We start from the raw sequence: 26,784 nt of genomic DNA on the forward strand, positions 1-26,784 counted from the left end.
AAATTAATTATTTAACCACTCCTTCCCCCAACGCCCATTCCCTCTTAAGCCCTTCGGCAGTTCTACGGTCCTTCGGAACTTTCTCCTTTTACACCACGTTCCGTGAAGACTTCTTCTCCCAACGCGCTCCTGCTCACACCGCCTAGACTCCGGGATTTCCGAGCCACCAGAACCAATCCCGGTATGCAATGCGAACAACGGGCGCCCAGATTCCTTCCACCCCACCCCATCCCATCCCCCTGCACTGTGTTAAACCACAAGTCCCGGCATGCCTGGCGCCCGAACCGTCTCCGCTCTCCCATTCGGCAGACTATTGCCTTCTGGGAGTTGTAGTCCAGTCGGCTAGTTTAGACAGGCCGTCTCGAAGCTGGCCGTTCCGGGAGACCGTCCGCTCTTCCCCGTCGCCCCGCCCTTTCTCCCGTCTCTCCTAGAGCGCCAAGATGGCGGCCGAGGTGGACTTCGGCGACCGGGAGCTGTTCGAGGCTTTCGGCGGGGACGACGAGGCGTCCGGGGAGCCCGTTCACATCCGATTCGAAGCGGAGGAGGGCACGGCGGAGATGGCGGCGGATGAGGGGGAGGAGGACGAGACGCCGCAAGAGGAGGCTGCGGCTAACGGCGTCGAGGACGAGATGCTGCGCGAGCGGCTGCGGCGGTCCGAGGAGACCATCGAGCAGCTCCGCGCCGAGAATATCCTTCCGTCCGGTCGCCCGTCCCGCCGAGCGGCTGGGCCGCGGGGAGCCGGGAAGCCCGCCTGGGGAGGGCTGGGGGACCCGGTGACGTCAGGCCCGCTTGCCCTTCCCGCCCGGGCGTCGGGGCTGGAGCTCGAGGGGCCGCGCCTGCCCTCCTCCCCGGGGGCCGGCCGCGGCGCGCGAGGGAGGTGCCCGGGGATGCCCCCGCGGGGTGCCAGCCCTTCTGTCTGCAAACGTTGATTAGGCGCCTGCTGAGTGCGCACCCCGATACCGCTCCTGGCGCTCTTGCGGCTTGAGTTGTGCTTGCAGGGGAGACCACGTGAATGCGGATGAGTTATCCGTTAATCAGCATGACTTTATTAAGCTCCAGCTGGGTGCCAGGCAGTGGGGCTGCCCCTCCTGCCCCCCAGCTGCTCAAGTTGTGCCCGGAGGGGAGACCACGGGTAAGCGGATGAGTTATCATAATCAGCATGCCTTTATCAAGCGCCTTCTGGGTGCCCCTCCTGCCCTGCAGCTGCTCAGGTCAGTTTCTGAAGAGAGAAAAGGAGTTAACTGACAAAGTATCAGTAGATCTTTTAGCAATTTATTTGGTGCCTACTCTGGGATCCCACAATTCTTCCCCCTCTTCTTCGCCCCTTCCCCGGGCCGTCTAGCTAATTAAAAAAGTGGGAAGGAGAAAGAGAGAAAGTAAATCGATTGAGTGCCCCGTAGAGATTTATGAAGCCGTCTTGATTATTTCCATCTTGTCCCATCTATAGTTTTTACCTACATAGCTGTTTGCATGTTATCTTCTGGGGACCCCCCCCCAATTTCATTGAGCTGCTGGAGGGCAGGGACTGTCTTTTGCCTTTCTTCGTATCCTTGGGGTTAGCGCGGTGCCTGGCACATAATAAATGTTTATTGACTGACTTTCGATGCCCTTGCCCTCCACGAACCTGAGGGGAGGGGCAAGAAGGAGAAAACATTTAAGCAGATGAGTATTAGTTAATCAGCAATTATTAAGCCCTGCTGTGTGCCAGGCGCTGGGATACAGAGACAGTGGCATCGCTTCCTTTCCAGTTCTACTGATGGGGAAACCGTCTGTAGGTGTGAAGATGAGTAGATAATCTGTTATCAAGAATTGATTAAATCCTGGGGATACAGAGACCAGAACAGTCCCTGTCTTCCAGGAGCTTAATGTGCTTCTGCGGGATAGAAGGGGAGAAAAAAAAGTGTATTGAGATGGGTAAATAATGCCCCTGGTTCCCATGAACAAGACACCCCCGTTTCTTCAGGCATTGCTCTCCCTCGTCATCTCTGCCTCCTGACTTCCTTGGGTTCCTTTAAGTCCCAACTAAAATACCATCTTCTGCAGGAAGCCTTTTCCAACTCTTCCCCTTACTTCTAGTGCCTTCTTTCTGATTATTTCCTATTTATCCTGTGTATAGCTTGATCTATATATGTTTGCTTGTTGTCTCCCCATTACTATAAGCTTCCTTGAGGATAGGGAATGTCTTTTGCTTTTCTTTGTAACCCCACTGCTTGGCACAATGACTGGCACGTAGTAGGTGCTTCATTGATTTAGTTAATCAACAACCATTTAAGTGCCTGCTCTATGCCAGATACGGGGCTGCCCAGACTGAAAAGAAACACTAGGTACACAAAAACGTAGATGCTAAAAATAGACATTATTTGTATGCTGTTGTTTTCACATTGTGTCCTCCCTCCTTAGACTGTCTAGTTATTTGTGTGGGGTCACGTGGTGGTTTTTCTCCCAGGCTGTAAGGTGCAGGAAGGCGGTACTGTGTCTGGCAGAATCCAAGTGATAAGATAGTTTGGGGGGTTTTGTTTCTGTATCCCCAGTGACTGGTACATGATAGGCACCACAGTGCTCTGAACACACTGAGGTACGTTTGGTTTTTTACTTGACTAGAAGCTTAATGAGGACAGATAAGAGTCTACCTAAATAATATATTTTCTCTTGTAAGTTCTGCATATGTATGTTTATTTAGTGCCTTCTGTGTCAAGGACTGTAAATACCAAACAGCATTTTATATTTGGTCCTGGAAGTAATAGGGAACTGAAGGAGTGTATTAAATAGGTGGGGATCACATGGTTAGATCTGGGCTTTAAGAAAATCACTTTGGCAGCTTAGTAGGAGGATGGATTGAAGTGGGGAGAGACGAGGCAGAGAGATCAATTGGGAGGGTTTTTGTCCTAGTACTGGTATGAAGTGATGAGGGTATAAACTAGGGTGGTGGCTTTTTGAGTGTAGAGAAGGGAACATGTACAAGAAATGTTATGAGAGTAGAAATGAGAAGTTTGGGGATGGATTGGATGGGTGGGAAGAGTGAGATTGAGGAACCGAGATAAGTAGGAGGATAATGATGCCCTGGACTGTAAATAACGGCGAAGGGTTTGAGGGGAAAAGATGAATTCTGTTTTGGATTTGTTGAGTTTCCAATTTGTACGGCCAAAAGGCAAGTTGGTGATGTGGATCGTAGCTTAGAACAAGAAATATGGACTCTGGGAATCATCTTCATAGAGATGATAATTAAACCCATGAGAGCTGATGAGATCACCAAGGATGATAGTGTAGAAAAGGACTGGGACCAGGGCAGAGTCTGTTGGGACACCTGCTGTTGCTGGTGGTGATCTGAATGAAATTCCAGCAAACAGACCTGAGAAGGAGTAGCCAGGCTGGAGGAGAACCCAGAGAGAGCAGAGAGGACAGTGCACAAGAGAAGAGGGATGATCAGCAGTGTCTGAGGCTGCAGAGAGCTCAAGAAGCGTGAGGACTGAGAAAAAGCCATTGAATTTGACAGTTGGATCCCTGGTAACTTTGGAGAAAACAGTTGCATGGTAAGGCAGGAAGCCAGATTGCAGAAAGTCTAAAATGGAGAGGAGAGGAGAGGAGATGAAGGCCCAAATTGCAGAAGGCCTTGGGTTTAGCTATTGGGGGGGGGGGGTTGGGATGTCGGATAGTGGACGTGGACAGATGGAGGGAGGGTTTTTTAAGGTTGAGGGAGATACGAGTGTGTCTGTTAGCCCTGGAAGCAGCCAGTAGAAAGGGAAAGATGAAGAGTGAAGAATGTGGAAAGGATAACAGGGGTAATCTCCTGGAGAAGATGGGAAGAAGTGGCATCAAGGTTGCATGTAGAAGGGGTTTGCCTTGACAGGGAGAAGGGCCACCTCTTCATGCGAGACAGCAAAGGAATATGTCTGAACGATGTGAAATGGGGGAGAAGGGGAGATTCTCAACAGATGGTCTCAGTTTTTCCAGTCAAGTATGACATAAGGTCCTCAGCTGAGAGCATAGGGGAAAGGGGAAGAAGGTTGCAACAGCTTCTGGTTAGTGGGATAGCAGATCCAATAGGGAAAAGTAAAAAGACAGCTTTGCTGTGGTGAGGGCCCGGGTGAAGTTAGGTAACAAATTTACAGTGGACCCAGTCAGCACCTTCCTGATTTTCTCCAGCTCTGGTCAACAGTATGTGAATAGGAGGGAAGGAGGACTGTGGGTGGGAGTGATCCCAGGCTACAGTTAGGAGCTGACCTTGGGGGCTCAGGGAGTGGGCAGTGGGAAAGATGAGTAAGCATTTATTAAGCTTCTACTGTGGGCCAGGCAACTGGGCTAAACTCTAGGAAGATGGATGGGAAGGGTCTGGCAGCATTAGATACTTGATAAATCTGTGAATAATAAAACCTTTTTAAAACACTGTGTGTCAGGCACTCTGCTAGGCTTTGGAGATGCTGATGCCAGCCAGCAAGATGCCATCTCTGCCCTCAGTTTCTGAATGAAACACAAAAGGAGTCAGGGGTGGTTAGTATGGTAGACTTGGAAATAGCCAGGAAAAACTTATTTATCAGAACCCTTGGTCCCAGAGGACAGTCAGGGGGCTGAGGAAGATGACCAGAGTACAGGTGATGTGGTCTGGAAATGACTTATTAGCCAGGGCATGGTGACCGCCTGCTTAATCACTGCACCAGCGTGGGCTGATGAGCTGTGTTACCTCTGCTGGCCAGGAGCTCACTGGGTGTTTAGCGTTCCCACTAAGGGTGCTGTTGTGTGGTGAGCCCCTGGGAGCAGGGGTCTGAGGGCGGGAAGCTGCCCAGGCCGGAAGCAGCAGGCTAAGCTCCCACTGCAATCGGGAGATCAGGCCCTTCCTCTTGTGGCCCCTGCACTTCCAGCCCTGGCGAGGTAGGAAGTCCCAGTCTAAAAACCAGACTCCCCCCCCACACACACACACCCTCTTCAGTCTTATTACTGGGGCACTCCCTGTGTGGTCATCATGTCCCTTCTCTTTCCACCTCTTTGAATCCCTGCCTTCCTCCAAGGCTCTGCTCCTCCATCCTAGCTGCCCAAATGACCCTGTGTTTACTTTGTATGCCTTTTGTCTCTACTACTATGGATACCCCGTTTCCCTCAGGAACTTGTCATTTCCTTTTTGTCTTTGTTCCCCTGGTGCACTTGTGTCTTGCCCTTAATCAGCCCTTGTTGGTGCAGTGATGAAGTATGGGGCCAACCTGACGGTGATTTAGCAAACGTGAGCTCACCTGATGCTGAGTGCTCACCGCACCAAAAAGCAGAAAGATGACTGGCCCTGTCATCCAGGACCTTGTGCTTTCGGAGGGCATGTGACAGTTGCACAGACTTAGAAATAATATTCTTATGTTACAAGGTCAAGTGTAGCAATGCTTCAAGGTGCTCTAGGAAAATTCGGCAGGAAAAGAACATTCTTTTCATGAATGAGTTGGCCCCTGCACCTGATCTGGAAGGGAGCGTGAGATCATGACAGGCAGAGATGAAGGACAGCCCAGTTCAGGTCTACTTCATTTAAGGCGTAGCCCCCACCCGGATGCACTTTACATCGATTTTCGAGGAAGGTGAAGGGAAGTTAAAGGCGTGGCCCAGGCAGACACTGAGCAGCTGGAGGAATGGCATCTCAGGGGAAAAGGGCAGGAGAGTTTGATTTCGAAGGGAGGGATTTCTTTGCTGACAAGGTGTGAGAGTTTACCTGACCTGGAAGTAAATAATGACCATAGGAAAATAAAAGAAAATAACTTTGAGAGCTGTCTTCCTAACCAGTATCACCCCATGCTGTCTTTTCCTTTCCCTCTTATATGTTGTTTATCGTTTTTAGATGGTAAGTTCTTTGAGGGGAGGGACACTCTTGTTTAATTGTTTACCTTACCCCTTGAACTTATCACTGTGCCTGGTACAGGGTAATATTGGAAAGAAAGCTCACTCTTGCTGTCCATTTAAACTCTGATCAATGCAGAGATCAACCTTGACTTAAGAGGCCCAAAATATCTCTCTTTTTAGCAGAGCAGTGGTGGTCTATGGGTCCTGAATGAGGTATGTGTCATCACATCTGGCCAGTGTGTTGGTTTGTTTTGCTTTTTACAAGGGAGGGTTCTTAGAAGCAGAAGCTCATTGGTAAGTGACAGTGATGTAAAAAAAAGAAAAAAAGCAGTAAAACTTTTAAAAAAGAAATAATGTAGAATGAAGCATTTTTGCTGTGTTTTTATGTTTGTATGGAAAGATGCACAGTACTTTTCACCTAAGTCCTTAATAAATGTTTATTGAAGGGGATCGTGGTCTCCTGAAATATTTTTAAGAGGACTGGGGATTTCATTGTGACAGATTGCAAAGAATAAACTCTTCTGATATATATGTGCGTGTGTGTTTGTGTGTATGTATACATCCACATGTATATCACCTAAATAAGAGTAAAGATCAATTTTAAGGAGTTCTTCCTATTTGGAAAAGATTCCTGACTCATGAAAGTGCATCTTCTGATTTTAGAAAGTGCTGAAGTAAATGGAATTTTTCCTCCAGTACTTTTTCCAAACTCTAATAAGATACTCATTATTCCTCGTATAGTAACTGTCTTCCTGGTCTGTGTTGTCATTCTTTTGTGGCCCTTGTAAGGGCTGTGCTCTTTAAAGTGATTGATCTGAACTTGATTTCTGTTGAAAATAACCAGAGTTCTCATATAGCACTTCATGCTTTGCTTTACATGTGACGTCTCCCTTCCCAAACACTGACCAAGCCCTTCCTGTGTATGTGTGTGTGCTTTGGTTCAGCCCATCTTCACTTCTTGGTGCCATTCGGTTCTGAGTATAGGTGTGATGGAGTGTATGAGTTGGAGGGGAATGTGTGTGTCTCTTAACCATTCTGTTTGAGAATTCATTGGAGGGGATACTGCCCAGGAGTGGCTCAGCAAAGTGTTAAGGGTTTTTGATGAAGGGTTTTTTGGTTTAGTTTTACAAAATTCTCAGAGCACTTTGCCCTTGTCATCTCCAACCCTGTCAGCACAAAGATTTTGATCCCTGCTAATAGATGGTGAGCTCCTTGAGGGCAAGGAGGATCACTTTTCATCTTTTGCGCCAGTGCTTAATGAAGTTACCGACTTGCTCTTAGTGTGTACAGTTTGGCGGGGCAGGGTGGGGTGAGGTGGGGAGGAGTCCTGCTGTGTTAGGCGGCTTCTAATGCTCTGGCTGACATTTGTGGATTTACGGTCTGGCTAGTCCTGCAAACTGTAAAGGTTTGATTTGTATTCCTTAACAAATAATTAACATCAAGAACTGAAAAGAAAACTCAGCGTTCTGTCTCGACCAAGGTATGAAATCGTGGAATAAACCTTAGTTTAATACCATTAACAAGAATGACTTCTTAGAAATCAAGTTCTTTATTTTATGCCTTTTTTTTCCAAACTTCCTAGAATTTTAGAAAAATGAGTACGGTCTGAATTTGCCAGATTTTCTAGTTCTTTTACCTTTATGTATATTCTTACTAATCTGTTGTAAGTGACTTTGGAAAACATTGGTTAAATCATATCAAGGAAAAATGTGAATAGAACAGACAAATTGTCATGTAGCTTGTTGAGCAGAAATGTTTATCTAAGCTTTGTATCTCACCCAGCACTCAGTAAGTGCTTAATAAATCTTTGTTGCATTAAGCCACTATTTGGCTAATTTTAATTTACTTAAAATATGTGCCCACCCCTTCTGAAAGGCATTCAAAGGCACACGGATGTAAACAGCTCGAGATAGCCATAGCACTGTGTAATATTAAGTAAAGAAGCCATCTTGGGCAAATCACTTTAGTTCTGGGCCTCAGTTTCCTCATTCATAAAAGAGAATAATGTGCACGCTTAACCTATCTTCAAAGATTTGTAAAGGTTGATGGGATTTAGTGTAAAAGACTCCCAGCTACTTGATTTAACTTACAATGACCTTCTTAATGAAATCTTATACTTAAAAATAAAAAAAAAAAAACACTTAAATTCTCAGAAGCATTTTATTTGATTCTGGTGTGGAAGGTCTGATTACTTAGTGATTTTTCTGTGCAACTGTTGAATAGTTTTTCTAAGGTATTTTAGGAGACTAGAGGTCTAATTATAATATGAATGCCAGATCTTAAACATTTTATTTATCCTTTACAAGAAGTTTAACAACAATACTTTTTTTTGTAATTTAAAAATAATTCAAGTTATAACAGAGTGGTTGGTGAGGACTGATGTAGAAGAGAGGTGTGGTCTAATTTCCTTTCCCTCAACTCTACCCCGTTCCCAAGATAGGACATGTTTACTGGCTTATAAAGGATTTTGCCAAATTCAAAACAAACAGTTTTCCTAGGTTTACAATTCCTACTAAGGAAACTACTAGTCTAGGAGCAAATAAACTATTAAATTGGGAGGTGAAAAATTAATAGAATTTAATTTGTTGATAGTTGTCTTGCCAGGCAAAAGGTAATTGGAATAGTCATACTATCTTGAATATTTTGGTTAACTCTGGTGAAACATCTTTTTCAAATAGATAATATGAAATTATTTTCTGTGTTTTAAGCCAGTTTTATAATATCCTGGGGCTCAGTTTTTCCCCAGTGTAATATACCTCTTATTTTATATTGGAATTCAGTGGAAAAATTAGATTCATTTTACAACTAAATTTTCCAGCAATAATTTGTTTTAAGCAAGGATGCCTGTATGTAGAGTACATATACTAGCTAGATTTTTGCCAAAATGTAGGTTATTTCTTCAGGTGTATGGGACTTGTTTGTATAAAATGAGGCCTTGAGACCTACAGTATTAAACTAGGGCTAATTACATAAATACATTTTTATTATATATGTTGATAAATGGTATAATATCAACTATAAAAGTATGTTTTAACTTTTCTTTTAGTGGGATTTTGGTGAACAATTCTAAATTAGATGGACCCTTGCTACAAATTTTATTTATGAACAATGTTATTTCAAAGTAAGTAACTTTTAAAAACATAATAAGTTCTTATGTTCATTAAAACTATTAGTTTGGCTTTTGTAAATGTGCTTTCTTTAAAGTATTTCTTTAATCCCTAAAAATACTCTGGATGGAAAATTACTTAGGTTACATTGTGTGCTTTCTCCTTTAAGTTTTTCCCTCTTTATGAAATAATTTGTAAAAACTATCTGAAGTGGGATTATCTTGAACAAAAGTTGTTGCCAATTCTTTAAGACATTAGTAATTTTGTAAATTTTCTAGATTTATATGTAGCTTTATAAAGATCAGTTATTTGGAAAAAAATTTTTGAAAGTGTGCAGAATATTACATTTTTATTAAATGTTTAATCCTTGAGACATTGTATTTATGTAGTTTCTCCTCTTCTACAGGCAATATCATCAAGAAATCGAGGAATTTGTTTCTAATTTAGTAAAACGATATGAGGAGCAGAAAAAAGGGGATATTGAGAGGACTGCCTTTAATGTGCTGCCCCAGGTATGTCCCGTATATATGCCATGTCTGTCCCATGTCCCAGAGGCTCTTTAAGTAGTGTGTTCTGGTGATTCCAAATCCACTGTCCTTTGTATCATCCTTTGCTGTCCTCTGATCAGAGAGATCTACCCACTTAGCATCCAACTTTTTATCAGACTGTCATTTTACAGATTAAGAAAATAGGACTTAGGAGGAAAGGGGGTCTGAAATCAAGGAGGTCGGAAGGGGAAAGGGGAACCTAGAAAGGACAGAGGGCATCTGAGATCAAGAAGTGGAGAACAACATCCAAGATCAGGGTCTTCTGATTTCCAGACTCTTGCTTTCTTTTTTTTTTCCCCCCTCTATAACAGGGGCATCTAAGGTTGTATGAATTTAGCTATTCGGTTTCAGTTACAATTATATCAGCAGTGGAAAGATGCCTGGATTTGAAATTGAAAAGTTGATAAAATTTAACTTGGATTTCAGTTGTTGCTCTGTTACTCTCTATGTGGTGTTCGGTTGTTGGATCTGGCCTCTCTGCCTCAGTTTCTCCATCTCAGTGTTTAATAGATGATGACCCTGATGGTATCTCTAAGGCCTCTTCCACCTCTAAATTCTTTCATCCTTTTAATTGACCCTAGACTGCCTAGTGTGACATCTGACCACAGTAGAAACTTTGGATCAGGTAATAAATATAGTTTAGACTGGACAACTTAGAAGACCCTTTACAACTCTCATTCTGTGAGCCACTCAGCTGATGTTTTGATAACTAAAGGTTATACAACAGATCTCATTCTTCCCCTACCCCCCATTTCAAAAAAAAGATGTATGCAGCACACACTGGAATTAGCTCTCCAGTCATCCCCTCCCTGGCCTGCTTTCAGAGTCCCCCTAAGGCCACCGTGTGACTGGCTTAGAGGACCCTTGGCTGTCCCTGTTGTGGCTGTGGAAGCCTAGAATGAAGATTGGGTTTTTGGTTTTTGTTTTATTTTTTGTTGTTGTTTGTTTGTTTGTTTTTGTTTTTGTTTTGCCTCTTGCTTGTTAAGATAGGACTGCAACACAGTGCTAGCTGCTTTTTTATTAAAAAAAAAAGTGAGTAGCACTTAATACACCACACACAAAGGAATCTGATAAAATTTCCTTTTTTGAATGAGAGCTGTTTTGAATGTGAAGATCAAAATGACTCCAGTTTAAATTGTGCATTTAGCAGTTTGTTGAGCTATTTATCCTACCATACTGCTTTAAGAAACATCAAAGAATATGCTTAACACCAAAGCAATAATAATTTAATGTTTCATTGAGCCAGAATGCAGTTTTCAATTTGCAGTGACTCAGGGTCATTGGGAAAATCAGTTGTTGTTGTATAGTACTTTGGGACAAATATTAGTTATTTTCATTTTCTTATCTGATCTGTAGTAAATGTGTTGTACGTGTTTGAACTTTTAGCCTCAGACTCTATCTGATCTATCCAAATCAGTCTCCAAATTACCACCCATTAAAATAGGATTCAAATATATTTTTGTTTCATTAAAGACTGTTGCACTTTATGTATCTGCTGCTTCCTCATTAACCCATTGATGCAATCTGTCCTTCTGCATCAACATTCCTCTCTATGGAAATGAATATAGCATGTCAGAATATGATTGTACATACTGAGTTGTACTCAGGGGTATGTTTTGAATACATAGCATAAGGAATATGTCTTCTAACACTTGCATCTTGGAATTTGGCACTCATTAAAGCCAGGCACCTTATTGTGAGGTTTATTTTTTCTCTCCATATTAGCCTTCCAGTATTGTGTTGGAAGAGGACCGTAAAGTGAAGAAATCCAAAGCAGTAAAAAAAATTAAGGAAGCTTTTAGTGTAAGTTCTTTTAGGTTTCTTATATTTTCTTTTGTTTGATTTTTCTGCAGATATGTTTTTCCTTTCTGTTAGTCATATGGAATTTAATATAATAACATTTTTGAAAGTTATGTGACTCAGACTTCATAAAATGATTTTAAAAGTAGCTTAATATTTTCCAAAGCATAAAATCTTTTGAAAGGGAGACATGCTAGATACCTAACTAATTTTGTAGAACTATTAAAGTACATCCTTTGGTAAGGGAGCTACCAGTTACGCTAGATTTTATTGGTGTATGGGCATCATTTAGAGGACTCAGCCCTTTTTGTTTAAGTTCGTTACTTTATGAATACGGATTAAAGTGTGCTTTTTGAAATTGCAGGTGACATGAAACTGAGTAAATTGATGCAATCAAGATTCAGAAAGAGCTTGACAGACTAGGATGGCAGGCTAACGCAGTGACATTTAATAAGGACAGATGTGACTAGCACATTCAAATTGTTAAAAAGTTAACTGCACCAGTATAGACATAGGCCAGAGGGGGCTTCAGAATGGTTCATACGAAAAGATCTGTTGGCTTTACTTGATTGGAAACAACATCGGAGCTTGCTTTGTCCAAGTGTGACATGATTGCTTAAGAAAACCAATGAGAGTCTAGTGTCCAGATCATAGGAAGTTGCCGTGCCGTTGTATCTACACTGTTCAGACTGCAGTTGGGGTATTTTATTCATTTCTGTGTGCCAAGTTTTGAGAATGGCATCAGCCTACTAGAGCGGCATATGAGGGAGCAGTGGGCATGTGCTCATGGGAATAATTGGAGTTGTTTGTTTTGGAGGAGAGAAGAGTTGGCGATGGGACCTGGGGAAGGACAGTGGCTCTCTCCAAATATTTGAAAGACTTGTGTGTTCTAAGATACAAACATGATGTACAGACACGAAGAGAGAACTCGGACTTCAGGTGGAAGTTAGAGTGAGTCAGGATTCAGTCTCACAAGGAAGAAAACGTTGTTATAATGATGCCAACAGTGACAGGGCTGTCCAGAAGCAGAAAGGGATGCTTCATGAAGTGGCAGTGAGATCAGTGTCACTGGACGACTCCTTGTGAGTGACTAATCAAAGGGATTCCTGCAGTGATGGGAAATTACAGCAATCTCATTCTCTGAGGTGATACATCCCATCCTGAGATTCACTGCTTTTACTCATGAATGCCCATAAGAAGAGCTCTGAAATAGCACCTTCCCAGAAGGTGGGGAAATCTGGACACTAGTTTTTACTTACATAGCAAGATCTGGTTCACTAAATAGGACATGGACTTCCGGGCCTGTTAGAGAAAATAAAATGCATTTTTAAAAGTTTAATTAAGTATTCCTATGTTGTTGATTCATCTACATACTTACTGTTTCTATTTAAATAGCACTATTCTCTGACTTGTTTTTCCACAGGTTGTAGGAAGTGTCCTATATTTTACCAATTTTTGCCTTGATAAATTGGGGCAACCTCTACTAAACGAAAACCCTCAGCTTACTGAAGGATGGGAAATACCCAAGTATCCTACTCAGTGAAAAGAAGGAAGGTTCATACAACTTGCATTACTTACTTCTGCTTTAAGTGCACCTTTGATTTAGAAATAAAAAATGTCACCGTATAACTGTTCCTTAATAAAATCCACTAAAGGTACCAGCAAGTCTTCAGCCAGATTGTTTCTCTAGAAGGGCAAGAAATACAAGTAAAGGCAAAAAGGTTTGTGCTGAGAGCTGTTCTTAGTTTTTGTTGTATATTGAACCGACACAATCCCTTAGCTTGAAAAGTATATATCATACTTATCACTTGTGTTACTGGGTAACAAACGGTTGATTTGAGTCTTATTGAGGAAGCAGATGCTAGGGGGACCAAAGGTGATGTGAATGCTACTCTTGATATTTAATACACAGGGTGATGCGTTGATTGTTGGAACTGTTTCATACCTAATTACCTGGGGGGAGGGCTTAAAACTTTTTCCTATCATCTTATTACTTTAAATAATAGAAACCATATGCTGTTTGCCCTCCTTCTTTCTATGTTGCTTAAACTGAATTTGGGAGAGAAGACCTTGTATATTCCTCTGTTGGTCACTATTGCAGTGATCTTGTCCAACCTTTCCAAGGCCTGAGATAGAAAGTAAGGAAAGAGCACTTGAATTCTTAGTTGTTAGACCATTGCAAAATGCGGTGCATATTAACATAAATTTGAAGCTCGGCATCACATAGTGTGACTATGGACAAGTCCCTTTGCCCTTTGGGCCTGTTTCCTTGAAATCTGTTAACATGAGGCAGTTGGACTACATGCTGTCCACGGGCTGTTCTAGCTCTCACATCTTATATTGTGCTCATTCTGGTAGGTTTGTTCTCATTTCCGTGCTGCACAGACGTTGTTTACAGCACTGTATGACTGATTGTGCTTTTTTGTTGCATCCCTTACATGATGACCTCTCTTTCCTTTCTGAACTTGTAGACCCAAGGCTCACTGCTTCAATTGTGGTTCTGAAGAGCATCAGATGAAAGACTGTCCAATGGTAAGTTTCCTGTGTACAATGTCTCTTTGGCCGTCCAGTTTCCTGTATTTTCAGTATTTTTGTAGCAGCTGAGGAGTACTCAATTACATTTCAAGACGTCAAAGTTTCAGCTAGTGTAATCTGTTTCAGTGTCTCAGGTAAACGAAATGTTGTATAAGAATTAAAAACAGTCTTTAAGGAATTTGACAGTTTTATGATAAAGTGATACTACAATTAAAAAAGAGCAAATTCACCCTCTTCCTCCTTTTTTATTTTTTAATTTTTAATTTTTTGTTTTATTTTTTGTTTGTTTGTTTTTGGTTAGGCAGTGGGGTTAAGTGACTTGCCCAGGGGTCACACAGTTAGTAAGTGTTAATGTGTCTGAGGCTGGTGAACTCAGGTCCTCCTGAATCCAGGGCGAGTGCTCTATCCACTGCGCCACCTAGCTGCCCCACGTTTTTTTATTTTGTGCCTTAAAAATCTGCACAGTGTTTTGTCCAGAGAAAACATTTATTTGTCCAGCCCAGGTCAATGTGATCATTGTTTCCCTGTAATTTCTATATATTTAAACCATACAACTTTATTCTTTTCAAATACATTCTCTCATAGCCTCGGAATGCTGCTCGTATATATGAGAAGAGGAAAGAGTTTATGGAAGCCTGTGGAGAGGCAAACAACCAAAATTATCAGCAACGGTACCATGCAGAGGAAGTTGAAGAAAGATTTGGAAGATTCAAACCAGGAATTATTAGGTATATCTAATTATTCTACTTTTTATAGAGAAGTTTATTCTTTTTCCTCACAATATTATCTTCAGAATAATTGAAATGCTATATATAAATGTTATCTAGTCACTGAGTTCATATATAGAAATACAAAAAAAAAAAACCCACCATGCCTTTAAATCATTTTCCTTATCTTTTTTTTTTCATAGTGAGGAACTTCAGGATGCACTTGGGGTAACTGATAAGACCCTTCCACCATTCATATATCGAATGCGGCAGTTGGGTTATCCACCAGGTTGGCTCAAAGAGGCTGAATTGGAGAATTCAGGACTTGCTCTCTATGATGGAAAAGGTAGAAATTTTTTTAAGTTTGAAGAGTGTCACAGCTATGGTCTTTACTACCTAAATGACTGTGGGACCATTGGGTTCAGGCTGGTGAGACATCCTTGTGATTCACTAGCTGGCAAATGGCCTCATACTACAAGAACCAAATAGAACCCAGAGCAGTGATTTTAATGAAGCATCCAGTTGTATCCGCGGCCTCTATTCAGCGAAGGTAGCCTTTGGCGACTACTGAGAGCCAATAAACCAGATGTCTACACAGACATACCTCCAGTTAGTTTTAAAGTGCTCCCATTATCACCCAAATATTTCACCAGTGTTGATAAAATCAATCATATTTCTGATGACTTTTTTAAACGAGGTGTTTACCTTTTTGTCAGTTGATAAGCATTTATTAAGTGCCTAGTCTGGATACTACTGGTACAGTTAGTCTTAATTGTGCTCGTGTAATCCTCTCTACACTGATCAAGGTATCTTCTCTAAGAAGCTGTTTATTTGAAAGCCACAGCCTGCCTTTGTTGGCCTGAAGGTGTAAGGTAGTATGATACAGTGGAAAGTTCTCGAAGTCTGGGGACGTCACTTACCCATTCATTGGCCCAAGAGGAGCATTGAACTGGATCGTTTATAGGGTGTCTTTCCATCCCAGAACTTTGTGAATAAATGGAATCATGCTGATTGTTTCTTATTTGCCTGGGTGCATGCCAGGAGAAATCACAGATTCCAGCCCAGTAACAAGAATGACCATTTTCTTAGCTTGGGACCATGGGCCATCTTCTGTGATTTATGGATGAGGCCTGGTATGGGGAGTGACCTAGCTTACCGGGACACACAGCAGAGCCAGGGGGCTGACCCTGGCTTGTTCCACTGTACTGTGCTGCCTTCCCCTAGTGTGGTCAGGGTTGATTAATCAGAGCTCCCCTTACAACGAGCCTACGATGAGGTAGGTAATCCAAATGCTAGGTTTATCCCCATTTTACAGATAAGGAAATCAAAGCTCAGAGAGGGGCATCCCCTGTTAGAGCTTTGCATCAAACCCATGTCTTCTGATGCGGATGTACTCAGGGTTCTTCTTCCTATGTGTGACTGCTTTCCATTATCACTACCAATTTTGGGCTTCTTTTCCTCTAGCAACATTTATTATGTTGACTAAAGCAATAGAAGGAAGATGCCGCATTGCACGAGTAAGCTGAGGCCAAACCCCTGGTTTCCCCTGGCTTCTTAGTAGGTTCGTTACCTGGGTCTCCTCCCAGAAGGAGGGAGGACTTCACACTTCCATTAAAATTCTGGTCATGCTCCTCCGGGACAATCAAGTGCCCAGATTTGCTTGAGGAGATGGGGTTTCAGGAGTGCACTCCTGTTCCCCGCCATGAAGTATTTGGAGGGTCCTTGTGTAGAAGAGGAGCTCCTTGGCTCTGGAGGGCAGAACCAAGACAAGCTGCCGAAAGGCCAATTGAGATTGGATGTCAAGGACAACCTGCCAACCAAAATGGCGCTGGCTGCCTCTGGCAACAGTGGCCTTTCTCTTCATTGGAAGTGTCTGAGTGGAAACCAGGTGACCTCGTACCAGGCGTCCTTTTCAGATGGACTGATGCTCGAGGGTCTAGGGAAGATCAGTGGTACTCCATCCCAGATCAGTGGTAGAAGCCAGGGAATCCCAGCAGGGTCAGGCTCTTTTCTTTATGTCCTTGTCACATAGAACCAAACAGATGAGCAAGAATTTGTGGCCCTGAGGCTCTGTAAGAGTCTTAATAGATTCAAGTATCCCAGCTGTAGAGAGGCAGCGTTACGGATGACTGCCGTATGAGTCATCAAATGAGAACCGAGTTTGAAGGGACATTCCTTGGTGGCTGTCTGGGCCATCGGAGTGAGAGAGCCTTGGAGTTAGGAAGGCCTGGGTTTGAGTCACACGTGCCTCTGACACTGTCTGTCTGTTTGGACGTGGGTAAATTACTTAAACTACAGGTAACTTTCTGAGACCGTCAGATACACATGAGTTGCCACACTGAAAGGGAGGGAGTTTTCAAATCGGGAGTTACCTAGACTGAGTATATATACTAAGTTAGGAAAAGGCGTCAGCATATTTAGAATTATTTCAGTGGAATAAAGTAAAAAAAACTTCACTTAACTGGGGGAAAAAGTCTATTAATGAGGGTACTCTATTCCCCAGACATTCTAGGTAATCAATTTTTAATGTATTTAGTAAATTTTAAATGTCTTTCAGGCCTATATGGAACAACAGGATTCATGCCTATTAATAATAATACTTTTAACATCTCATGAGCCTCAAGAACCCAAGCTTCCCGTTTATTTTTAAGCTGGTTGTCCTGTGTAGATGATCCTTCACTCTCTCGTGTTCTCTGCCTTATACATCAATGTGAAATCTTTGTAAGAAAAGCCAAGAAATAGGAAGTACTTATCTTAGGTACTAGAAGGTAGGAATCCCAAGTCCATCCCTGCTGTGTTGCTGTTTTCACTGTTATCTCTACCAACCTGGTGGCAGAACTATTCTAGAACCATTCTAGCCATAACCTGGGTGAGCCTGTTGGCTTCATCTCCACAGTGGTGTCGATCAGCAGAGATCTGGAAATATCAGCAATTGTATTGCCGTATATGAAGAAACCCGCAGAGTAGTCTGACCTAAAATTATGGTCAGAATAATTCTCAGAACAGTTTTGTTGCCCCAAGGGCAGGCATGTTCTGTGTCTGCTGCGTATGCGGATACCTTGGTTCGATGCTGGCTTCTAACGGCGCCTTCCGTGGTTTCTCATAGATACGGCTGACGGTGAAACGGAAGCAGGAGAGCTGCAGAATAAATGTGTCACTTACGATCTCTCTAAATTGGTCAATTACCCTGGCTTTAACATATCTACCCCCAAAGGAATTTCTGACGTAAGTGTGTTTCTTCTTCTGTCTTGTATGACATTCTGTTTAAATTTGATATTGTTAAAATTTTAGTTTAATTCATTTGTTAATTTTGTGTAAAAAAATAGTCTATTTTTCAAAGGCAGCAAAAAAACCGGTTACTGATATATCTTAAATGTCTTAGAACATAAGCTGTATGCCCAAAAAAAAGAAGAAAAAAATGAGTTGAATTCGTGAGATGGTGATAAATATGAAATTGATCTTAGAACAATACTTACGCAGAGGCAGCATGGGCCAGACAGGTGAATGGGTGTCCTCAGTCATTGCTGCTGGGGAGGCTGCGGCTGGTAGATCACTCGGGGCAGCAGTATGGAGCTGCGTTCAGACTCAAGCCAGTCAGGTGTTTGCACCAATTCCCACCCTAGTATTGTGATCTCTGGGGGTTGGTGGGCTGCTAGGCTACCCTGCCAAAGCAAGGTGGGAATGGTCGGGTCAGAAAACTGGAGCAGGTTAAAGCTTCTATGCCAGGCAGTATCAGGATGGAGTTCCTGAGTGGCCAAAGAAGAAAGAAGCAAGAGAGTGAGAAGACTAGCCTAGCCTTACCTGAATTGTATGGGTCCTGGAAAGCCAGAGGAGAGGATTTTGAATTTGAAGCAAAAGGAAATAGATCATTTTTGAGCACATTTAGGGCCCATTCGCCTGTTCCTAGTAGCATGTGAGATACATTGCAGGGAGGAGATGCTGAAGCCAGTTCACTTGAGAGGCTTTTGCAGGAAGTCAGCAGTAAGATAAGGAAGGCCTGCATTTTCCCTGTGTCCACAGACCTCTCTTTGCCAGAGGATAACGTCAAGCATTTCCTGGTATATAAGCACAGTTTGTTGGTGGAATTAATTCCGCAAGCACCACTGGTCTGCATCCCTGCTAAGTAGTGGGAGATTGACCCACGGCGAAGTCTGATCGTCTGAGTCTTGGGTTTGCCTCTTGATGACGTGACGTCAACCACCACGACACGTTCACCAAATACAGATTTCTGTTTTCCATTATTCAGGACTGGAGGATATTTGGCTCTATACCAATGCAAGCATCGCAGCAGAAGGATGTTTTTGCGAGTTACCTGTCTTCTAATTTCCAAGCAGTGAGTAGATTGGGTGTCTTTAATGTGCTGCATTCTGTGTCTTCCCTCAGGCTGCCTCCCAGAGGGGCCCCTGTACTGGATGAGTAGGAAAGAGGCCATTTTCAGGTGGGCATGGGGGGGGGCTCTGACAGCCTCCCAGAGGGACCCCATCCTGTACTGGGTGAGTAGGAGAGAGGCCGTTTGACAGGTGGGCACCGGGGTCTACCCACTCTCCTCGGGGTTAGATGGTCCAAGTCTGGCTTCAGTCCTGGCTCACTCCAGTGACTTTCTCTGAGTTGGTTTCTGTTTTCATAAAACATGGATTTGTGATACTAGGGTATGATCACAGGGTTGTAAATTTATAAACATTAAAGTGCCATAAGATGAGTTGTTGATTATCATAGAATATTTAGCTAGTCTTAGAAATCCTCCACTCACATCACACTTGGATGCCTTCTCCTTGTATGGGGGTGACCTGAGGGTGACTAAAACCCTTCTGCCAGAGTGCTGGCTTTCACAGGCCTAGTGTGGGGGCCAGTGACAGGCTCTCTGTCTCCCACCAGTGGGTCAGCTGCATTTGAGTTGAGAGAGAGACTGCTGCCAAGGGCTGGTTTGGCAGGGGACATGCTGTGCATGGAAAGACCATCTACTAGACAAATAGTGCCTGCGATGAAATCCCAGCTCCCTGAAATTTAATTATTCAAGTTCTGGAAACCTGCAGCCTTTTCTTGTGATATCTATAAAGCAGTCATTTTTTTCTTTTGGTTTGTATGATATGTTCAAGAAGAAATAATAGAAAAATCCACTCTAGCTAGACCCTAGCCCTAGACCAAAGGTTCCCAAAGTGGGCGATACTGCCCCCTGAGGGGCACTGGAACGACGGGGGCGTAGTAGCCTCGGGTGCTGTTGAGGGCTGTTGAATAAAAATAAAGGAGCCGTGGAAGCATAAGGACAGAGGAGAAGCAAAGCTTGTTGCACGTTGTTGGGAAGTCCAGTATTCGTGGCGGTTACATGACGCAAAGGGTTCGGTTGTGTCACGCTGTTCTAATAACTGGCTTCTGTCACAACTTCAGATGAGTCCCCAGTCTGGCAGCAAAAGGGCCGCGTCTCACTCTAGTCCTTGCAGCCCAAAGAAACAGAGAAGGGGGAGCAGCACGACTACGTCCTCAGCCACGGACATGGACCTCGACTCAGGTGAGCCTCATTTCATTCCAGAGTAGCAGAAGAAAGGAAGCTGGAGCCATGAGGAAGTGCCCCGGGAAATGTCAGGCTGCAACACTGCCCACCCCACCCCCAGCCTGAAGAGGGGCCTAGCCCTTATGGTGCCCTGCCCTTTACAGAGTGTTGTTATTAGCCAAGAAAGATCTGTTGTTCCTCAGTGACCTGAGTGCCACGTGATGAAATGTGTGCAGTGTGGGTGTGTTATATCAGATCCAGTGATTAAAAAGTCATTCTTTTTCCTTCTTTCCATCCCCAACTTTTCAGGTTTGGGTTGGACTAGAGAGCTACTCAGATCCTTCCCAACTTAGGATATTTTGTGGCTCTGAGCAGTTCTTCTATTAATGGGTCCCTATTATTATATAGTATCGTGGGCAGATGAGAACATTAATTAACCTGTTTATTGGTTTTAAAAAACTTATATATTGGTGATGTTTGTTTTTATGTAATCTTCACAATATAATAATTTCCTTCCCTCTATCCATTAAGCCCTTTCTTAGAACAAAACTTTTAAGGTAGGGAGACAATTCAGCAAAACCATTGATCTAGTCTTCAAAACCCAATTCTCTCTCTCTCTGTCTCTCTCTGTCTCTGTCTCTCTCTCTGTCTCTGTCTCTCTATCACACACACACACACACACACACACACACACACACACAATTTGAATGTACTCCAAGTGGCTCTGACAGCCGGGCTGCTGTGATGGTGACTGGATCTCATAGGACATGTTTGAAACTTTGAAAACTAAGAAGCGGTCGTGGCTTTTCCAAAGAGAGTCACTTTTTATTCATAAAGAACCTGGCAAACTTTGAAGCCGCAGTTTACAACCAGACATCATTATCGTTGTGATTAGCATGGGGACCCCACAGTGAGAAAGGATTGTGCGTCTGCCCCTTGCTGCCTTGGTCACCGTGGGACAGCCGCTTCACCCCTTTGGGCCTCAGTTTCCTTCGTCTGTAGAATGAGGTGTAGGGACTAAATGACTTGTGCGGTCCCTTCTGGCTCGAGAGAGATGATCCTTGGTTTGTAATGTGGAAGGTGCTGATGCTGCCAAAGCCGCTGAGCCTCTGCCAGTGGAGGAGGCTCACCTGACTAGTGCTAGGTAGCCGTGTTTGATGACTTAAGACAGTATTATGTGTAGCCTTTGTTTTGCGATCAGGACTAAACCTAAATATATGCGGTAAGTTGAACAAGGCAATAACACAATTACTCTGTTCCCCTTCTGTTCTTTTTTCTTCCCTACCCGAATTTTTAAAAATCTGTCGCCAGCCACCAACCACCAGCTTTCTCTTGTAACACGGGTATGTAGTTAAGCAAAACAGAGGAGCATATGGACTGGGCCTTCTTCTGGAACACTGTCACCTCTCTGCCCAAAAGGATGGAGTGGTTTTGTTGTCATCGGTTTCTTGGAATCCTAATTGGTCGCTGCCTTGGGCGGAGTTCTCAGGTCTTTGTGGATTGTTTGCCCTCACCTGATTCTTGTGATTATCACTTAAATTATTTTTCTGGTTCTCTTCTTTTCACTCTGCAACTGCTAACAAAACTTGCTGGACTTTTCTGCACCTCTCACGTTCGTCTTATTCCGCCATTCACCAAAGTTATGGAACCTATTTTATTTCTCTTCTCTGCCTTGACAAAAAGTGCTACTGTCAATATTCATATCCATGTGAGTCACTTGGTCCTTGACCTAGCAGAAGTACTTTTTAGGAAGCAAATTCCTTAATTTAGTGACAGTTCCACATATGTATTATTTCTTTTGATGGCACCACCATCTTCCCAGGCTCCAAACCTGCTGTCTTTGGATTCAATATCTTGAATATACCCACTCCCACCATAATTCAAGCTCTCCTTTACCCATCTCCTTTATTTCTTAGCTTGCAGTCGCCTCCCAACTGGTCTTTCTTCCTCCAGCCACGCCCACTCCCATCTAACTCATCCTGCACCACCAGCCGCAGAATGATGTTCCTGATGGACACCTCTGGCAGTGTCCCTGCCCTGCTGAAAATCCTCTGGCAACTCCCAGTTGCCTGCCCAGTAAGGACCAGCCTAAGGAATTGAGAATTCATTGCCTTCTGCACTCTGGCTTCAGCCTCTTTTCAGTCTCCCTTCATGCTCTTCCCTTTATCTACTTCCTTGTGGCAGTCTGACTTGAGTCCTCATTGATTCCGCAGCTCATCCCACTACACCAAAATCACTTTCCACCTTCTGAAAGGCTTTCTGGTTGAACTTATGCCTCTTCCTCTTTGAAACTTTCCTTGATCTCCCAGCCCTGTGCCCCTAAACTACAAGTCCCTCCTCGGATCTCTCAGAATGCTTTGTTTCCACATCTCCTGTGCATTTATCACATCGTGTGTGTGTGTGTGTGTGTGTGTTTTTCCTCCCTCTTGATGCAGTATATTAATCCCTGTGAAGTGCAAAGGCCCAGACACAGACTTGGCTTGTTGTCAGAACACAGAGGGGTCAACTTTTTGGCCACAGCTGTTTTCAGTGACTGAGCCGTGGAGGGGTGACAATCTGCATTAGCAGAGGGGAGACCCAACACTAGTGAAGCCACAGGTCTTTGCAGAATGTTCAGTTGAATCCCTAGAACACCAACCCAGTTGTGATTGACTAATGAATATATCCCTAAGTCATATTACAAATATTAGTCACACGTTAATTACAAATTCTGAAAGAGCCTCTTAATTTTATTTTTTAGATATGGAGGTACCACATGGTTCTCATCCTGGTGAAGGATTTCAGTTTCAACCCCCGTTGCCTCCTGGATCTCCCTTGATTAGAACTCCTCCTCCATTGCCCCAGGGGACTCCTCCATGTACCCCACCCAGCTTTACGCCTCCTCTCCCCAGGGGTACCCCTCCTCCCACTCCCAGTGACTCTGCTCAGCCCAGGAGTGGAGCTGCGTCCATGGATGAAGATACTTTGACCTTGGAAGAGCTCGAGGAGCAGCAGAGGCTGATCTGGGCTGCCCTGGAGCAAGCTGACAGCGCCAACAGTGATTCTGACCTCCCCGTGGACACACCTTTGACTGGAAATTCTGTTTCTTCATCCCCCTGCCGGAATGAGCCAGAAACCTCTGCCCCGGAAGGAAACGTGCTTGAGGAGCAGCCGGCAGCAGAGCTTGGCGTGTCAGACTCTTGTGTGCAGGTCTGTGGCCCTGAGCATTCCAGACCAAGCCCCAGCTCTGAGGAGGGGATGCTTTGTGAAGAGGTCAAGAAGGAGGAGCCTGCCCAGGCAGACTCCGAGGGTGGCCTGGACAATGGCACTGTGGACTTGGACTGTGAGGGCAGCGAGGGCAGCAGGTGCGATCTCCCCCAGGGGGTGGCCAGTACAGCAGCGTCTGCCAAGACCAGCAGCCCCATCCCAGACATGAGCAAGTTTGCAGCAGGAATAACCCCGTTTGAGTTTGAGAACATGGCCGAATCGACCGGCGTCTATCTCCGGATACGAAGCTTGTTAAAGAACTCGCCCCGGAACCAGCAAAAAAACAAAAAACCTTAAGGGTAGCCTCTGGGTGTTAACCCGAGTGACCCTGAACTTCAGCCTCACTTTGTGTTCTCTGTTGCTTGGAGATCAACAATGTGGGCGATTCTTTGTTTTGTTCTTTCCCTCAGTGTTTAAAAAAGAGCTACCCAAAGCTGGATGGCGCTGTGAGCAAGCCCTGGCCTAGTCAAAAGGCAAGGTCCCCCTGAAGAATGGAAAGCCAGTGGATTTGCTCATTGAGCTTTTCATTTTCTGAGATAAAAATGGGAAGAAAAAAATGATGTCTGAGTTCACTTAATTGATAAGGTTTATACCTTTTTTTGACTTGTGAGTTTCAGGAGTGGTAGTTTTTAAATCTGTCCTTTGTACATTGTTTTCTCTTTCTACATTTTGCTAATTGTCCTTGTAGATAAGTTTAACAATAATATAAAGTTTTTTAAAGCTCTGACCGTTTTAAATTTCCCATATTTCAGTGCGGGCAGTCAATTGAGAATCAGGAATTACTAGCTTTGGCTCCATTTTGGGTATTTTTATATGTGATTTTCCTGGGTCAATTTTTAATATCAATTTTTTCTTTTTGTAACCTCATTCTTCATGTAAACTCGCTGCACAGATATGTTCATTCTTCTGTACAGAGGTTTAATAAATTAGTTTTCATATAAATATTCATAAGCTTCTAGTACACATAAGTGCATCATGGCTACTGCAGTGTGGGCAGTATTTTGAAGTAAATGTCCTGCTCTTTAATTAGGTTCCTATACTCAGTGTTCATGAGAGAGTGCTCTTGTGGTACAGAAACTGGTACAGGGAGGGAGCTTCAAGGTGGAGGGCTTCTCACAGTCACTATAGTGAAAGCAAGAACCTTTGAATTGACCAATTGAAAAAATAAAAGATCCAGCTGACCCAGGCCAGTATACAACAAGGAGGGTTGTCCAGATTTGAACCATTTCTTTGGTTGAAACGTGCAAATGTAAACCAAAGGAAAATGGGATACTTTAAAAAAGTTTGTATCCACTCTTGTTAAATGAAATTGAAACTATGCTAACTTCGTTATTCTCTGGGAAATGTCTTTGAATGTCAAAGACCATTTTTGTTCTATAACCAGAAAGTCATGGATGCTCTTTTTCCCTTGGGAAAAGCTCTATAGAGCTGTATAATATCCTTCCACTTCCCAAAGGCCATGGGAATTGCTTAAGTCTTTGGGAAAGGTTGAGTTAGCCTTAGAAAGATTTAGGTCTCCTTAAGTGTCATTGTGCTGCTATGCCGGCAGAGGGGGTAGAATTTACCATTTTGAAAGATTCATTTTTTTCCCCCAATTACATGTAAAAAAAATTTTAAACATTTGGTTTTAAAAATTTTGAGTTCCAAATTCTCTCCCTCCCCTCCCCTTGAGAAAGCAAGCAATTTGATGTAGATTATGCATGTGAAATCATGCAAAACATTTCCATATTAAGTCATGTTGCGAAAGAAAACGGAGGCCAAAAAAAACAAAACGAGAAAAAGAAAGTAAAAAAGGATGCTATGGTCCGCATTCAGACTCCTATCAGTTCTTTCTCTGGAGGTGGATAGCATTTTTCATTAGAAGTCCTTCAGAATTGTCTTGGATCTTTGTATTGCTCAGAATGGCTGAGTCATTGACGGTTGATGATTATACAGTGTTGCTGTTGTGTACAGTGTTTTGGTTCTGCACGCTTCAGTTTGCATCAGTTCATATAAGTCTTCCCAGGTTTTTCTGAACCATCCTGATTGTCGTTTCTTACAGCATAATAGTATTCGATCACAATCATATACCACAGTTTGTTCAGCCATTCTCCAATTGATGGGCATCCCTTTTGAGGGATTCACTGTGAGGGTTACAATAATAACCAAGTCTATTCTTCTATAGATGTTAAAGCAAAATTCGTTTTGCTTGGGGGAAAGGAACTTACACAGGAACAAATTTAATGGCTTTTAGAGGCTATATCCTCTCTTTTTAGAGGTACAGCTAGGTGGCGCCATAGTGCACAAAGCGCTGGGCCTGGAGTCAGAAAGACTTGCCTTTCCGAGTTCAGATATGCCCTCAGGCACTTATTAGCTGTGTGACCCTGAGCAAGTCACCCAACCCTGTTTGCCTCAGTTTCCTCATCTGTAAAATGAGCTGGAGAAGGAAATGGCAAACCACTCCAGTATCTTTGCCAAGAAAATCCCAAATGGGATTACAGAGAATCAGCCACAACTGAAATAACTAAACTACCTAAAGGTACCTAACTAGCATAGCATCTGGGTTTCTGATTCTGTGCCAGATGCTAGGGATTCAAAGATAAAAAACTGGCTACCTCCAAGGAACCTGTAGCCTATGAGAGAATACAACAATAAAAAAACTGAGGAGATGTAAAGCAAGTTGAGGAGAGAAAAAGAGCACTGAGAACTAAGAGGATCAGGAAGGCTTCCTGGAAGAGGCATCCCTAAGCTGAACTTCGAAGGGAGTGGAGGTAAGAAGGCTTGGTGTTCTAGATGTGGAGATAGAACAAAGGAGATGGACTGCTAGGTTTGGAGAAAAAGCAGGTCTGGTTTAACTGGAATGTAGATATCGTGCATTCAAGAGCCACCATCTCTAAGGGTCTTGCGCCATGATGTTTAAGAACAAAAATGAAATGTTCCCATGGAAGCCAACCTAATTTATGTGAGAGAAGAAGCTGTCCCCAATTTTTACAGCCGTTGTGTACGTCACCAAGGGTGTGGGGTGTCTCATGGGTGGAACAATACGGGGTTGTTCAAACTTGTCTGAGTGTCAATTGGTTGCTAGGCGTGAGAAGTAATGGATAGTAACCAAGGAAGGACTTTGTGCATCACGGAAGAGTTGGTGGAGATTTGTTCCTAATCTTTGCCTTGGGTCAAAAGGAAGGTAACTTAGAATACAGGTTATTCAAATAGAGAGCATTATGTCATTTACCTGCACACATACCTAGGCAGTAAGGCAGACACTCCCCTGTGGGAATACACAGTAATCTTGAGTTTCCTTAAATTGTACAACGTCTGTGATCTTTTTTACTTTCTCAACCAGAAGCTTCCTGACTGATGAGGAGGGAGAAGGCCACAGCTCACAGTTCTCTAGGCTTTAAGATTTGTGAACTTCTGCGTACACTTTATACCCCAGTTGATTCTGCCAAGAACCTTAGGAACTGGGTGGCTCCATTTTATCAAGAAGGGAACTGAGATTTGAGAAGAAACCCAAGTGACTTGCCTTTGATCACACAGCTAGTAAGTGTCGGAGGTGAGGTTTA

General features: G+C 43.3%; 1 protein-coding gene across 1 annotated transcript; it reads left to right on the forward strand.

The window, feature by feature from the left end:
- Window positions 1–23,802, forward strand: ZCCHC8 (zinc finger CCHC-type containing 8). Its single transcript, XM_027853544.1, has 14 exons — window positions 1–687; window positions 7,249–7,291; window positions 8,858–8,932; window positions 9,325–9,430; window positions 11,192–11,269; window positions 12,690–12,793; window positions 12,922–12,987; window positions 13,738–13,798; window positions 14,387–14,529; window positions 14,712–14,854; window positions 17,615–17,733; window positions 18,755–18,841; window positions 19,894–20,014; window positions 22,737–23,802. Exons 1-14 carry the CDS (start codon window positions 441–443, stop codon window positions 23,537–23,539), a joined length of 2,196 nt encoding a protein of 731 aa, XP_027709345.1. The 5' UTR covers window positions 1–440; the 3' UTR covers window positions 23,540–23,802.
- Window positions 23,803–26,784: the final 2,982 nt, after the last annotated feature.

The sequence above is a fragment of the Vombatus ursinus genome, unplaced genomic scaffold, assembly GCF_900497805.2.
Source record: "Vombatus ursinus unplaced genomic scaffold, bare-nosed wombat genome assembly UNPS02009994.1, whole genome shotgun sequence".
NCBI classification, from domain to species: domain Eukaryota; kingdom Metazoa; phylum Chordata; class Mammalia; order Diprotodontia; family Vombatidae; genus Vombatus; species Vombatus ursinus.